General features: G+C 45.7%; 1 protein-coding gene across 2 annotated transcripts in view; it reads right to left on the bottom strand.

Moving 5' to 3' along the window:
* The window catches only part of ADTRP (androgen dependent TFPI regulating protein), a 57,252-nt gene that overhangs the window by 16,670 nt on the left and 24,710 nt on the right, over positions 1–15,872 (bottom strand). For both annotated transcript variants that reach the window (XM_075828425.1, XM_075828427.1), the window contains exon 4: positions 11,032–11,147. In XM_075828425.1, the coding sequence (XP_075684540.1) occupies positions 11,032–11,147 (116 nt within the window). The remainder of the gene's footprint in view (positions 1–11,031; positions 11,148–15,872) is intronic.

The raw sequence follows: 15,872 nt of genomic DNA, 5'->3' as shown, positions 1-15,872 counted from the left end.
GGCATCTTCCTCAGGCCATGTAAATTACAGTACAGACACCAATGTTTTAAATAAACCACGCGGTAAAAAAGAACCGCCAATGTGATCAGGGTCAAAGTGCATCAATGACGTAATCACTAGCAAAAACTCAAAAGTTAAAAGATCATTAAAAGAACAATAACGATACAAAAATTAAAAAGGCATGTGTGTATAAATACCTAACTATTTGCTCTATGGGGGCAATAGTGATTTTATTGAATTATTGAATTGGCAATTGTGAGATGAGGCACAGTGTCTCGAAACACTATGCTTTAGGAAACCTTTAAGGACATTGTGCCTGTGTTTATTAATTCTGCTGCGCAGACACTGGATTGTCCTACCAATGTATTGCAGCCGGCATGAACATTCCAGTAGATAGATGACAAACATACTCCCACAATTAACCCCTTAGTGACCAGCCCATTTTAGGCCTTAATGACCAAGCTATTTTATTCGTTTTTCTATAGTCGCATTCAAAGAGCTATAACGTTTTTATTTTTTCGTCTACATAGCTGTATGAGGACTTGTTTTTTGCGGGATTAGTTGTGCTTTTTAATAGCACCATTTTTGGGTACATATAATTTTGATATTAACTTTTATTAACCTTTTTGGGGGGGATTATAAAAAAAAACTGAAATTCCGCCATTGTTCTATGCGTTTTTAAATTGACGCCGTTCACTATGCGACGTAAATAACATGTTACCTTTATTCTATGGGTCGGTACGATTACGGCGATACCACGTATGTAGAGGTTTTTTTATGTTTTACGACTTTTGCACAATAAAAACACTTTTGAACTAAAATTATTTGTTTTTGCATCGTCTCTTTCCAAGAGCCGTAATTTTTTTATTTTTCCATCAATGTAGTGATTTTTTGGGCTTGTTTTCTGCGGGACAAGACGTAGTTTTGAATGGTACTGTTTTGGGGTGCATGGGACTTATTGATTCATTTTTATTATGACTTTTTTGGGGGGCAATGGAAAAAAATTGCAATTTCACCATCGTTTTTTGCGTTGTTTTTTTTACGGTGTTCACTTTGCGGTTTAAATTACATATTAACTTTATTAATGGAGTCATTACGGTCGCGGCGATACCATATATGTGTACTTTTTTTTTTTTTAACACTTTTACTAAATAAAACCACTTTTTATGGAAAAAAAAATGGTTTTTTTTATTTTTTTACTGTACTTTTTATTAATAATCTTTATTTCACTTTGATTTTATTAGTCCCACTAGGGGACTTTACTGTGCGATGTTCCGATCGCTGCTATAATGCTCTGGTATACTTCGTATACCAGAGCATTATTGCCTGTCAGTGTAAATCTGACAGGCAATCTGTTAGGACGTGCCTCCGGCGCGTCCTAACAGGCATATGTCCAGGGCAGACCTGGGGGCTTTTCAGTCCCCCGGCTGCCATGACACCCCATCGGAGACCCGCGATTGCATTCGCGGGCCGCCGATGGGTGACAGAGGGAGCGCACTCCCTCTGTAAACAAAGTTAAATGCCGCGGTCGCTATTGACGGCGGCATTTAACGGGTTAAACGGCCGCGATCGAAGTAAACTTCGATCGCGGACGTTGGAGCAGGAGCTCAGCTGTCATCAGACAGCAGAGCCCCGGCTCCTGCCTGCACGGGAGACCCGTGCAGGACTTAGACTAGGCTGACGTGAAAAGGCGTCAGCCTAGCCTAAAGCCCATTAGTGAATCACGTAAAAAGGCGTATTAGTGGTCACTAAGGGGTTAAGGAAAGCCCCAATAGGGAATATTTCAGTAGTTACATTAGAACAAAAGACATCCTTTCTGTGTGAAATATTGTTACAACATAAACAGCGAACCTGGCCGCATTTAAAAGAACCATTTAAAACTGGGAAAATGTTTGGAGTAAAAGACTTGGAATTGTTAATTCGGCTAGGGGCAAGAATATTTTTCAGATTTGCTGATCGCCTGAAAGTGATACCTGGTTTATCTGGCAAGGAATCTTTAAGAAATGGGTCATTTTTCAAAATATGCCAGTGTTTGGACAAAATTGATCTCACAAATTTATGACCACTATTGTAAGATGTAATAAAATTATTTGTTTGTTTATTCATATTTTTGTTTTTATTTTTATTTTTGCAATCTGTACTAACCTCGAGCGTTTTTGCTGGATTAATACAAGATTTCTGAGTTAATTTAGCGGCTCTAGAGCGTGCCCCCTTAATTAGTTGCAGTGGAAAATTCTTTTCTTTAAATCTATCTTCAAGGACATCACATTCTTTGAAGAAGTTATGATCAGAGGAGCAATTCTTCCTCACCCTCCTGAACTGCCCAAAGGGGACATTTTTAATCCACGGTGGGTAATGGGCACTTCTAAAATCAATATAACTATTGACATCCACAGTTTTAAAATGTGTTCTAGTATTAAAATTATTATTGGTTTTATCATACCCAATAGTTAGATCCAGAAAATCGATACAGCTAGTAGAAAAAGTATAAGTGAAAGTTTTACCAAAATCATTTAGATTAAGCTCTTCCATAAAAATAGCGGCTTCTTCTTCCTTTCCATTCCATACTATAAACAGGTCATCAATAAAACGTCTGTATAATAAAATTTTGTCTTTAAAATTATGATCATTAAAAATATGTTTGTCCTCAAATTCTCCAGGCACAATGTCCTTAAAGGTTTCCTAAAGCATAGTGTTTCGAGACACTGTGCCTCATCTCACAATTGCCAATTCAATAAAATCACTATTACCCCCATAGAGCAAATATCTTGTGACATCCCTAACCGGTTTCAAAAACTTAAACAAAGAGAAAACTTTTGGATCTTTAAACTTATGACCTTGCATCCAAACGGTTTGAATGACATCTCCGAAGCATCCCTTGATTAATGCATGATAGCTATACCTTCTGTATATACACATAATTTGAAAGCATTTTTAGGTATATTTACTATTTTCTATTTTTTATTTTTTTAGAATGCGCTAAATTTAATGTTCTGCTGATTGGCTTATCTTCTAGATGTATTTTATAAAAAAAAAAAATTGTGCCACCTTGCCAATATGATGGCCAGAGACTTAAGTGCCTCTCACTGCTTTGTCATTCTGCAATTGTATGTTTTTGATCCCTTTTTCGCTTCAGAACTGTGCTGGGCATCCAAATGGATGTCTTCAGAGTGTAGCATCCAAATGGATGCTAAGTGTCACTTTGCTGAGCGTCCTCTTGGATGTCTTATAACATAGCATCCAAATGGATGTTAAAGTCACTGCCTGTGCTTTACCCTCTTCTGTGACCATCCAAATGGGTGTTTGGTATCTTGAACATCCTTTTGGATGTTCAGAACTATGTTTGCACATCCTAATGGATGTTCGAGATCGTACTTACGCCTCACCTTCCGGTTAGCATACAAATGGATGTTAAAACGCTAAGACCTTTCTCCTTGCTGTTTTATACCTATTTTAATTAATGTTGCTAGTTAGGTATTTATACACACATGCCTTTTTAATTTTTGTATCGTTATTGTTCTTTTAATTATCTTTTAACTTTTGAGTTTTTGCTAGTGATTATGTTATTGATGCACTTTGACCCTGATCACATTGGCGGTTCTTTTTTACCGCGTGGTTTATTTAAAACATTGGTGTCTGTACTGTAATTTACATGGCCTGAGGAAGATGCCAGTACGGCATTGAAACGCGTAGCCTGGATTGTTCAATAAACTTCATCATCCTATATTATCCGACTTTCATTGAGTAGCAGTGGCGCACTTATTCCCGTTTTTCCTGAGCTATTAATTGTCTTCATTGCGGTGGCCAGTGGGCCTTACCGGTTGGGATTTCGGCAGCAGCACTCACCCCTACCAGTGATTTCAACGCGATTGTTCTACGGTCCTGTGGTGAGCATTCATTTGTATCTTACTGTCAATTCTGAGCTTACTCACACTATGTGGTGCCGTGTTTTTTCCTTTTTTTTCCTTTTATTTCTCGGACAGTAGCAAGGCAGGCTTGGCTGGGACTAGGCAGCAGGTAGACGTCAGGCGTGGAGTAGCAGGACAGGCGTGGTATACAGCACATCATGGCAACAGCTCTATACGGCACTAGCTCAGGATACAGGTTACAGGATACAGGAACAGGGAACACTGGGAGCAGGAAACACTAGGGGACAATTTGCAAGACAAACAGGATACGACAACGCTCAGGTATGGGAGGAAGGGGCTGAGACTTTCTTATAGCCCAGGGTGCTTCTGGGAGCAATCAGCTAAATCTATCACATGCGTGCGCTCTGGATTCTTGAGTCTGGACTGAGCTTGCGAGCGCACCCTGGTGGTCACTGTGGAAAAGGATGGCCGTATGTGCAAACATCTCTGGAGAGAAGGGCGTCGACTGGATGGAAGAGTTTGTGGTCAGCGACCAGCGACGTTACAGTATCCCCCCTCTTACGCCCACTGTTCTTGGGCCCAGAACGAGAGAGAAACCTCTTAATGAGCGAAGGAGCATTGAGATTCTCCTCTGGTTCCCAGGACCTCTCTTCTGGACCAAACCCCTTCCAATCTACTAAATAAAAGGTTCTTCCTCTTACTTTTTTAATGTCCAGGATCTCCTTAACCTCGAAGGTGTCTGAAGGACTGCTGGAGGCAACCGCAGGTCTAGGAGTCTTGGTAAAGTGGTTCAGAACCACCGGTTTCAGGAGAGAGACATGGAAGGAGTTGGGGATCTTGAGGGTAGGAGGCAGCCGAAGCTTGTAGGCGACAGGGTTGATCTTCTGTAGGAGCACGAAGGGTCCGAGGAACCTGGGAGCAGATTTGTACGACGGCCCCCTCAGTCGAATATTCCTGGAGGACAGCCAGACCTTCGTGCCAGGAAGAAACTGAGGAGGTTCCCTTCTCCTTGTGTCCGCCTTCCGTTTCATGCGGTCGACCGCCAGCAGGATGGAGGATCGAGTCTGCTGCAAGATCTGCAGAAAGTTCCCAAAAGCCGTGTCAGCAGCTGGTACCTCGGACGTATCAGGCACCGGGAGAGGAATTCGTGGGTGTTGGCCGTAGACAATGAAGAACAGTGTCTTCTGTGTGGACTCGCTGGTGTGATTGTTGTATGAGAATTCAGCCCACGGCAGCAACTGCACCAAGTCATCATGCTGCTTGGAGAAGAAGTTGCGTAAGTAGTTCTCCAAGATCTGATTGATCCTCTCGACCTGACCAATGGACTGAGGATGGCAGGCTGAGGAAAAGTCCAACTTTTCACCTAGGAGTCCGCAAAGGGCTCTCCAGAACTTCGAGGTGAACTGAACCCCCCGATCAGACACAATATGCTGCGGTAAGCCGTGCAGGCGGAAGATGTGTTGGATGAACAGTTTGGCCAGTAGAGGAGCAGAAGGAAGGCCGGTCAGAGGAATGAAGTGGGCCATCTTCGAAAATCGATCCACCACCACACAGACAGCACTGCATTCAGCAGAGAGAGGCAGGTCAGTAATAAAGTCCATAGCTATAAGCTGCCAGGGAGCATCAGGCACTGGCAATGGCTGGAGCAGGCCAGCAGGTCTGGAGTGAGCGACCTTGTTCGCTGCACACACTGAGCAGGAGGAAACAAAGTCCAAAATGTCCTTGGGCAGCGTGGGCCACCAGAAATGATGGGCAATCAGATCTCGGGTATTATGGGTCCCCGCATGACCTGCCAGTGTAGAGGAGTGTCCCCAGCGGAGGATTCTCCCTCGGTCAGCCAGGCGCACAAAAGTCCTCCCTGGAGGAATGTCCCCAACTTGCAGGGGATTGACAGAGACAATGCAAGACGGATCAATAATGTTCTGTAGCATCTCCATGCTGACCTCTGTCTCGAAAGACCTGGACAAGGTATCGGCCCTCACATTCTTGTCGGCTGGGCGATAATGGAGCTCAAACTGGAACCTGGTAAAGAACAGCGACCACCTGGCCTGACGAGGATTCAGCCATTGGGCCGTCTGGAGATAGGTGAGGTTCTTGTGGTCCGTAAAAATCAGGATGGGATGAGCTGCACCCTCTAGTAGATGTCTCCAATCCTCCAGGGCCAACTTGATGGCCAGTAACTCCCGATCCCCAATCGAGTAGTTGCATTCTGCGGAAAAGAAGAGCTTAGAGAAATATCCACATACCATAGCCTTGCCCTAGGAACCTCTCTGGAACAGGAGTGCACCAGCACCGACAGAGAATGCGTCCACCTCCAGCGAGAACTGTAGAGAAATGCCGGGATGATGGAGGATAGAAGCTGACGTGAAGGCATTCTTCAGGCTACTGAATGCAGACTCTGCCTCAGGAGTCCACACCTTGGCATTCATGCCCTTCTTAGTGAGGTCAGAGATAGGAGAAGTCAGTGAGGAGAAGTTCGGAATAAACTGTCTGTAAAAATTGTTGAATCCCAGAAAGCGCTGCATGGCCCTCAAGCCTTGAGGGCGTGACCATTGCAGAACGGACTTTACCTTTTCAGGATCCACCTTGAGACCTCTATTCGAGACAATGTAGCAAAAGGAAGGGCAGAGCAGCCTTTTCAAACACGCACTTCTCCAACTTAGCGTACAGACGATTCTCTCTTAACCGCAGCAAAAATTGACAGACATGTCTCTCATGAGTCACAGGATCTGGAGAAACAATCAAGATGTGTTCAAGATAGACCACAACACAAACATAGAGGAGGTCACAGAAAATGTCATTAACAAACTCCTGGAAGACCGCGGGAGCATTACACAGGCCGAAGGGCATTACTAGATACTCATAGTGTCCATCACAGGTGTTAAATGCAGTCTTCCATTCGTCACCCTGGGGAATCCGGATTAGATTATAAGCCCCACGCAGGTCTAGTTTGGAAAAAAATATGGCATCACGTATACGATCAAATAATTCAGGATGCAGGGAGCCATCCTTTTTCATGACGAGGAAGACTTCCATATGAAGCCCCTCTCCAAGCTCTCCTTAACATAGGTGGACATGGATAGAGTCTCTGGCAAGGAGAGAAGCTATATCCTACCACGGGGAAGGGATGCACCAGGGATCAGCTGGATAGTACAGTCATACGCCAGGTGTGGGGGCAGTGTCTCCGCCTCCCTTTTGCTGAAGACGTCCGAAAATGTAACATAATAACCAGGCAATCCTGCCAATAATCGATGCAGAGAAGGCTGGACCGAACAAATCTGCACCAGGCATCGGCTGTGACACTCGGGTTCCACTGGAGAACCTCTCCAGAGTTCCAGTCCAGGACTGGGGCATGTAGTCGGAGCCAAGGCAGACCCAGCAGCACAGGGTTAACGGCCTTGGACAGGACATAGAACGGTAGAAGTTCGGAGTGGAGAGCCCCTACTTGGAGCCTAAGAGGCTTGGTCACAGCTATAACTAGGTCTGGCAGAGGTAGTCCATTTACTGATACAACCAACAGCGGTCTCTCCAGAGGGGTAGTAGGTAATTGGAGAAGCTCCACCAGGTCTCTACAAACGAAATTAGCAGTCGATCCAGAGTCCAGATACGCAGAGACCTGATATATTCTCTCACCGGACACTATGGTCACGGGTATGGACAACTTAGTCGGGAGTCCTTCTTTACCCAAGGTTGTCTCTCCTACCAACCCTAGGCTTTGGGGCTTTTGGGGACACAGACGCACAAGATGGCCTCCGAGGCCGCAATAAAGACAGAGTCCCGAAGTGCGTCTGCGTTGTCTCTCCTGGGTAGATAGCTTACATTGGTCCATCCTCACAGACTCCTGAGGGGGATCGGCATCTGAGGACGGCAGGGGTTGCTGCAAGGTAGGGGCCAGACTAGGAAGGCCTCCCTCCCGACGAACCTCTGGGAGCCGTTCTCTGAGCCTTCTATCAATCCGGGTAGCCAGGAGGATGAGTTCATCCAGGGTAGACGGCAGGTCTCGAGCAGAAAGTTTCGTCTTTAATCTTAGGAGACAGTCCATGCCAGAATGTAGCCACCAGGACCTCATTGTTCCACAACAGTTGTCCCGCCAGTATGCGGAAGTGGATGGCGTACTCGCCCAGAGAGATGTCTCCTTGGCGTAGGTTCATCAAGGAAGCCGCAGCAGAGGAGACTCGTCCAGGCTCCTCAAACACTGTGCGAAATGTCCCGTGGAACCCCTGGAAGTCACGAGTCTCTGGTCCTTGCCTCTCCCAGATAGGGTTCGCCCATGCATGGACCTTGCCAGTAAGAAGAGAGATGATGAAAGCGACCCTTGCTCCATCAGATGAATATGACCTTGAATAAAGGCTGAAGTGGATCTGTCACTGGTTCAAAAATCCATGACAGGTACTTGCGTCTCCATCATAGCGGTCAGGAAGTGGCAAAGAAAAACGAGGATCAACAATGCCAGGAGGTGTAGTCTGAGGTACAGTACTACCAGGAGGTGTAGTAGGAGGAACGGCAGCTTGTGCCTCCTGCCGACGTGCGAGAATGTTTAAGGCCTGAAGGAGTTGGTCCTGTCGAGACCGGAGGTCTAGCATATCCGTCCGCATCTCTTGCGACGTCGTCATGGTCTTGGATCGACCAGCGAGGTCCATGGCCTGAGCATACTGCCACGTAGAGTTCGTGGACCTACAACGCCATACCACCTTGGCGGTATGGCAGCTGGCCAACAGGCGCAGGTCGGAGTCTATAGTTCATATAGGGTACCTGTGGCAGCTCGGACAGTAGCAAGGCAGGCTTGGCTGGGACTAGGCAGCAGGTAGACGTCAGGCATGGAGTAGCAGGACAGGCGTGGTATACAGCACAGCACAGCAACAGCTCTACACGTCACTAGATCAGGATAAAGGATACAGGATACAGGATCAGGGAACACTAGGGGACCATTTGCAAGACAAACAGGATACGACAACAATGCTCAGGAATGGGAGGAAGGGGCTGAGACCTTCTAATAGCCCAGGGTGCTTCGGGGAGCAATCATCTAAATCTCCCACATGCATGCGCTCTGGCTTCTTGAGTCTGGACTGAGCTCGCGAACGCACCCTGGTGGTCACTGTGGAACAGGACGGCCGTATATGCAGACATCTCTGGAGAGAAGGGCGTCGACTGGATGAAAGGAGTTTGTGGTCAGCGACCACGGATGTTACAAATACACATATGTACACCACAATGAGAATTGGCCACAAGCAGAAGAAATCTAATGTCTACCAACAATTTATTTGCGCTCCATGCGACTCATGGAGAAAAGTGTGTCAAAAAATAAACCCTGATCAGACCTGGTGTTGTTTTACGTCTGCACCATATTCCTTAAAGAGAACCTACACTATTCCATACATGTGCAGCTGAGTGCACCATGTTATAGGCGCTGCTGCACAGACCCTGGGGCACTTTAAGCTACTCGCCTAGCCTCCTCCGTTTTTGCGATATCGATGCCGTTATTTTTGGCTCTCGATTTGTAAATTAGCCCCTGTACTGTCAGTGGGGCATTTCTTTTCATGGAAAGGGCAGGGGAGGGCGTGATACTTAGCGCTCTGACACTTTCCAATCAGCCACGTACAGTGCAAGAGCGGCTTCTGCTGTGTGATCTCTCTTGCGAGCTCACACAGTCTTGTCATCACTCTCTGACAAGACCTGGAGAGAGGAGAGCGTGCGCGCATGCACGCGCAGAGCTCCGCCACCGCTATGGAACAAAAGAGGAGAAGAAGAATTCACATTCTTTTTCTGTTCTGTTCCATGTTGGCTGTCAGACAGTGATGACAAGACTGTGTGATCTCGGGAGAAAGATCACACAGCACAAGCCGATCTGACACTTTCCGTAGCTGCTTGGATAGTGTCTGACAAGAGCTGAAGAGAGAGGAGGTGAGCACACGTGCGCACGCACAGCTCCGACACCACAGCTGCATCCGCCACGGAACAGAAGAGGAGAAGAAGAATGTGAATGTATTCTTGTTCTCCTCTTCTGTTCCGTAGCAGCGGAGCTGTGAGCATGCGCGTACCTTCCCTCTCCAGCTCATATCAGACAGTGTTGACAAGAATGTGTGATCTCGCGAGAGAGATCACGCAGCATAAGCAGCTCTGACACTGTTCGTATATGATTGGACAGTGTCAGAGCACTAAGTATAACCCCCCTTCCCTTTCCATGAAACGAAACGCCCACTGATAGTACATAATTTACATATCGGGTGACAAATATAACGGCACCGCTATCTCAAAAACAGAGGAGGCTAGACAAGTAGTTTAAAGTGCCCCAGGGTCTGTGCAGCAGCACCTATAACATGGTGCACTCCGCTTCACATGTATGGTTTAGTGAAAGGTTCCATGGTAGTGAAAGGTAGTTAACAAGGTGTATGCCATCTCGAGGAATATAGTGTACACTACACTAATGTAATAACTGGTTTACCACTCGCCATTATTAGTAAATCTGCCACAATGCATGTGAATATGACCTCATGAAAGATAAAATTCCAGAGTGTATTATGTTTAGTTGGCAGATTCTTTGATAAATATGGAACACACCACCTGTTACAATATCCAGGATTCTCTTATGAAGTTTTTTTATTATTATTTCTGTCTTTTTTCTTTTAATAAATGTCATGAATTCATAAACTCACAATGCAACAGCTTCCAAAGTCAAGAAAACTTGCTAAACTGGCGATACAAGGGAGAGCTGTTTATAAAGTGGACCAAGATGTAACACTCAAGCAAGAAAGACAGACAACATAGCACAATGGAGGAAATATTTGGTGACTCAGTAACATTGTTTGTATTATATTCTGTAGGGTACATCCTTACATGTTGCCCTTTAGAAGTTGTAGATGATTAGCATCTGTATAGGTCACATAGCTTTGAATAAGCTTAATATTGTCAGTTAGGGTATACAAAGCTAAATTTACACCATGAATTATGTAAGCATGTGCTGAGAATGTAAAGCTTCATTCTGTAACAGGTGCGTGATATAGAAAAACGACACCAACTCTGCAGAGCAAATCTGTGTCTATGCCATAGCTCACTGCAAGAATTAGATATCAATATAAAGATATAAATGAAATGTTGCTGAAAACCTGCACAGATAGTATCATATCTTCACTTTTATACCCACAAGCTGTTCCTGTTTACTTACCAGCTTACGTATGATATTGAACAAATCCCCAAGAGGATGAGTCCCTTTCTCTTTGGAGGATAGCGATGTGGAGAGGTTACCATTTCTAAGACTGCAATAGGAAACACAGCTGTGTGCTGAAAAACAAACAAGCTCATATTTATATTGCATCAGATGAATTGATACTTTGTTGCCTATTTAATACTATATAGTGATGAGTAATGCTATTTTCTGATCTACTTTTAAATTTCGACTTAAAATATTTTTTTTACGCAAAGTCAGCAATGTGCACACCAGCGTGACCACCTGTTATACATAAGTTTACCAATCCTGTCGCTAGTTAGGGTAAGGCCACACGGTGCGGTCATGGTGCGTTTATGTTGCGTTTTTAAACTGCAGCAAGTCATTTTTCAATAGAAGTCAATGGTGAAATTATTGTTATGGACAGACTGCTGCTATTATATTACAATGTGTTTTTTTGTGCAGTTAACTGCATCTTCATAACATCCGACTGCATGCAGTTAATGACCGCGCTGCCAAAGTTGTTGCTGAACTGCTTGCGTTTTTGCAATGCATTGTAATGAACTATATACAAGAAGCACCTAACAAACTTCAACACCAGTGAAAACGATGTCCATCAATTATTTCCTTTAAAAACGCAACAGAACTACAACATTACAGAGACAAAAAAAACGCATGCAGTTGACCGCATGCGGTTTTCAAACTAAATAAAACCGCGTCAACGACGCACCGTGTGGACTTACCCTGAGTCTTCTGAACTCATTCAGGCACCCTCAGCAAGCTCAGCACTTGCAAATATTATTTATTAGGTAGCCCAAAGGTCAGTAAAACAGTAAAGGATACTACTGTCATGGAACCCGTGGGATTTTCTGTCACGGGGCTAGGAGAGGGCAGTGTGAACCCACCTTGTCACCAAGGAATTTGATGTGGGGCTAAACTGGGGAGCAGATTCTAAGGGGGACCCCTGGTCTTCACCCTTTAACCCCTGTATAGGGATCTGGATTTCTTTGCAGGGCAACCCCAGGCCGCTACCCCCAGGGTAGTCTCCCTTGGTGATGGCCAACATAACAGGTGTAATGTCTAAAAGCATGGTCAGGTGTAGCAAGTGGTCAAGACAGCCGGCAGAGGTTAGTCACAGGTAACGTAGCAAATGGTCAAGACAGGCGGCAGAGGTTCATCATGGGTAACGTAGCAAAAGGTCAGAGCAGGCATCAGACTAGGATGGTCGAAGATACAAGCTGAGGTCAATACACTGAAATTCAAAAACGAAATAGCAGAGGTATGCTACGAACACTTAGGAACACTAGATAAAACCAAATTTCTCTGGCAAAAAACAAGAATTTAACATGGACTCATATACCCAGGGATACTGGGTGAAAAATAGGACCCAGTACATAGCGTCAAAGGCATGAGCGGCCACCAGGCGCCGAGCAGGGAGCAGAGAAGTGGCGTGGATCAGGACGCTGGGAACAGGTAAGGTAAAGGCGGGAAGCAGAGGCCATTACAGCCGCAGTGTTCATGCAATGGTGTCACCTTTTTTGATCTATCAATTGCAGTGCCTCCTAGGAATTCTTGGAAAGCAGAGAAATAGTTTTCCACAGTGCCCCAAACACAAATTAACTTCAAGACACAACAGAGCTAAGCCCAGTGACTGAACAGTGACATACATAGTTAACAATAGATTGACACCAATGGGACAAATAAAATGACACTGAGTAGAATTGTGTATATTAGGGTCACTGATATATCAGCATACCCACATCAGTTACACAGTTACTTTTATAATCTTGGGAGAGGCCATTTGAATTCGTTACAGAGTCTGATGACATACGCTAGGAATGCTTTACACTGAAAAGTCTGCAATTGACATCCACTGTGAAAAAAAGTGGAGACGTTTACCTCTTGTTTCTGGCATAATTTTGGTCCATATAAATCTACAGGTATGTCACTGTACACATTTGGAAACTTTGTTTTGCTATCCACATACCTTTCTGACCAGGGCCGGCTCCAGATTTATGTGGGCCCTTGGGCGACACAGACTTAGTAGGCCCCTTTGCAGGGGAACTCACAGCAGCAGTAAAATGGCAGAAAACTTCACTTTGTGCCCCCATATAGATGTTAGGCCCTGTTTATGCCACCATTTAGAAGATAGGCCCCCAGTTTGTACCCTCATAAATTTACTTCCTTCTGTAGATAGTGCCACAAAGCCCCCCCAATCAGGTAGTGCCACACAGATCCCCTTCCTGGTAGTGCCACACATCTCCACTTCCTGGTAGTGCTACACAGCCCCTCCCTTCCCAGGAAGTGCCACACAGCCACCCCTCCCAGGTAGTGCCACACAGCCCCTACCTCCATCATAGTGCCACACAGCCCCCACCTCCCAGGTAGTGCCACAAAGCCCCCACCTCCCAGGTAGTGCCACACAGCCCCCCTCTCAGGTAGTGCCAAACAACACCTTCCTCCCAGGTAGTGCCACACAGCACCCCTCCCTGGTAGTGCCACACAGCCATGCCCCTGGTAGTGCCACACAGTCCCCCTCCCTGGTAGTGCCACACAGTCACCCCCTGGTAGTGCCACACAGCCCCCTCCCTGTAGGTAGCGCCTTTGGGGTTCCCTTTAGGAGTGGAATACCCAGCCAGAGCATTGCCGACGCTCTGGCTGGGGCTTTCGCTTCAGGAGAAGCCCCTGATGTCACTGTCCATATATGGACAGCGTTGTCAGGGGCAACCCCAGAGCGATAGTCCCAGGCAGAGCACTACTAGCACTCTACCTGGGACTCCTGCTCTGCTCCTGACATCACTGTCCATATATGGATAGTAATGTCCGGAGCAGAGCTGAAGTCCCTGGCAGAGTGCTAGTAAGGGCTCTGCTCGGGTACTCCGGCTCTGGGGTAGCCCCTGACATCACTGTCCATATACGGATCACAGATAGTAATGTCAGGGGCAACCCCAGAGCCAATGTCTCCGGCAGAGCGCTACTAGCATTCTGCCTATGACACTGCACTACTCCTGACAACACTTTCCATATATGGACAGTGATGTCAGGGGCTTCCCCAGAGACGGAGTCCCGGAGCAGAGCCGATAGCGCTCTGCCTGGGATGCCTTCTCTCCTCTTTACATCACTGTCCATATATGGACAGTGATGCCGTGACGACGACAGCGTCAGCAGCCGGCGGCTGAGTGGGCCCCCCAAGTGTAGTGGGCCTTGGCACTTGCCCGTGTTCGCCGAGTGCTGACACCGACCCTGTTTCTGACGCCTCTAAATATGTGTAAAAGGGGCCTTATTTATATTAATATATTCAGTTATGACCAATGACTTGTAGAGAAGCTGATATATGCAAACTACTAATATAAATATTACACCTAAGAATATTGAAATCAATAAAATGGACAGCATACGAACACTAAAATGTCCATTTATATAATAATAGATTTGAGTTATATTAGTTATATAAATATGCAAGGTGATATAGTATAGCTAAAGTAGAAAAAGTAAAACTATGGATGTGTTCACATATATCAGTTGTGTCCGGCCAGTTTTTCATTGCCTAAGAAACAACTGATAGAAAAATTGTGCACCCGTCTAGCATCCATAGCTGGACTGAGAAATGTTGCATGCAATGTTTCTCTATCTGGCTCAGGGAGACGTTCGGTGTTACAACTGATGCCACCAGACATAAAACTGTCCCCAAAGGAAGCTGTAGGATCAGTTCTGTCATCAGTTTCTCTGTGGCATGTTTGTACTCTGCCTGAGGCAATAGACACTGTGGGACTGGACATATGTGCATGTCCCTATGTGGAGTAATATGACAAGCCATGGGTTTTACACCAAATAATATACCTAGCAGCAACAATATGGACGTTTAAACTATTTTGTTCTTTATTTTGTTGTTCCCTTTAGTATGTCTTTTTTTTATGTTTTATATTAAAAAGTGTCATAAAGAAGAGAAACACATACATGCATGTATAACACACATACATTTTATTTTTTAATTTTTCATTCATGAATTGAGACCTAAGGCCTCATGCACACATCCATGACCTTTTATATGGCCGCAAAACACAGACCGCACACGGATTGCTTCCATGTGCAATCCGTTTTTTTAACAGACCATTGAATAAAATTGGCAAGACTGACAGGAATAGGACCTTCTCTGAGTTTTGCGGATCAGGCACACGCAGTGGCGTAACTATAGCAGTAGCAGCGGTCAAAATTGGGACCGGGCCCCGAAGCCACGTCTATAAAAAGTTACTATAGTAATTAGGGCCTATGTAATAAACTACACATTTACTGACAATACACTTACCCTTCTCGTTCAGAGCATCATGACGTCACAACGCTGTGCGCCGCGCATGACGTCACGACGCTGTGCACAGCGCATGACATCACGACGCCGTGTGCCTCGCACAACATCCCGACGCTGGATGGAGTCAGGACCTCCACTGCGGCCTAAGAGGAGGGTAAGTTTAATATTACTGTCTGCTGGAGCTGATAAGTCGGGGTCCGACTCCCGGGACCCCCGCAAATCAGCTGTTTTGAAGGGGCCGCGGCGCTCATACAAGTGCTACTTCCCCTTTATTCCAGTCACTTGCTCACACTGTGAATCGTCGACACGGAAGGTGGCGGCGATTCACAGTGTGAGCAAGTAAGGGAGATGAAGGAGGAGCAGCGCTTGTATGAGCGCTGCACCCCCTTCAAAATAACTTATTGGCGGGGGTCCCGGAAGTCGGATCTTGACCCATCAGCTATTGATGACCTATACTGAGGATAGGATCAATTTTTAGGGACTGGACAACCCCTTTAAGACTACCATGTGGTAGGCTTAGCCAGGGCCGGCCTTA

This window comes from Rhinoderma darwinii, chromosome 5 (genome assembly GCF_050947455.1).
Source record: "Rhinoderma darwinii isolate aRhiDar2 chromosome 5, aRhiDar2.hap1, whole genome shotgun sequence".
Lineage (NCBI taxonomy): Eukaryota > Metazoa > Chordata > Amphibia > Anura > Rhinodermatidae > Rhinoderma > Rhinoderma darwinii.
Note: the sequence above shows the minus strand (reverse complement) of the source record. Positions and strands in the feature narration are given on the sequence as shown.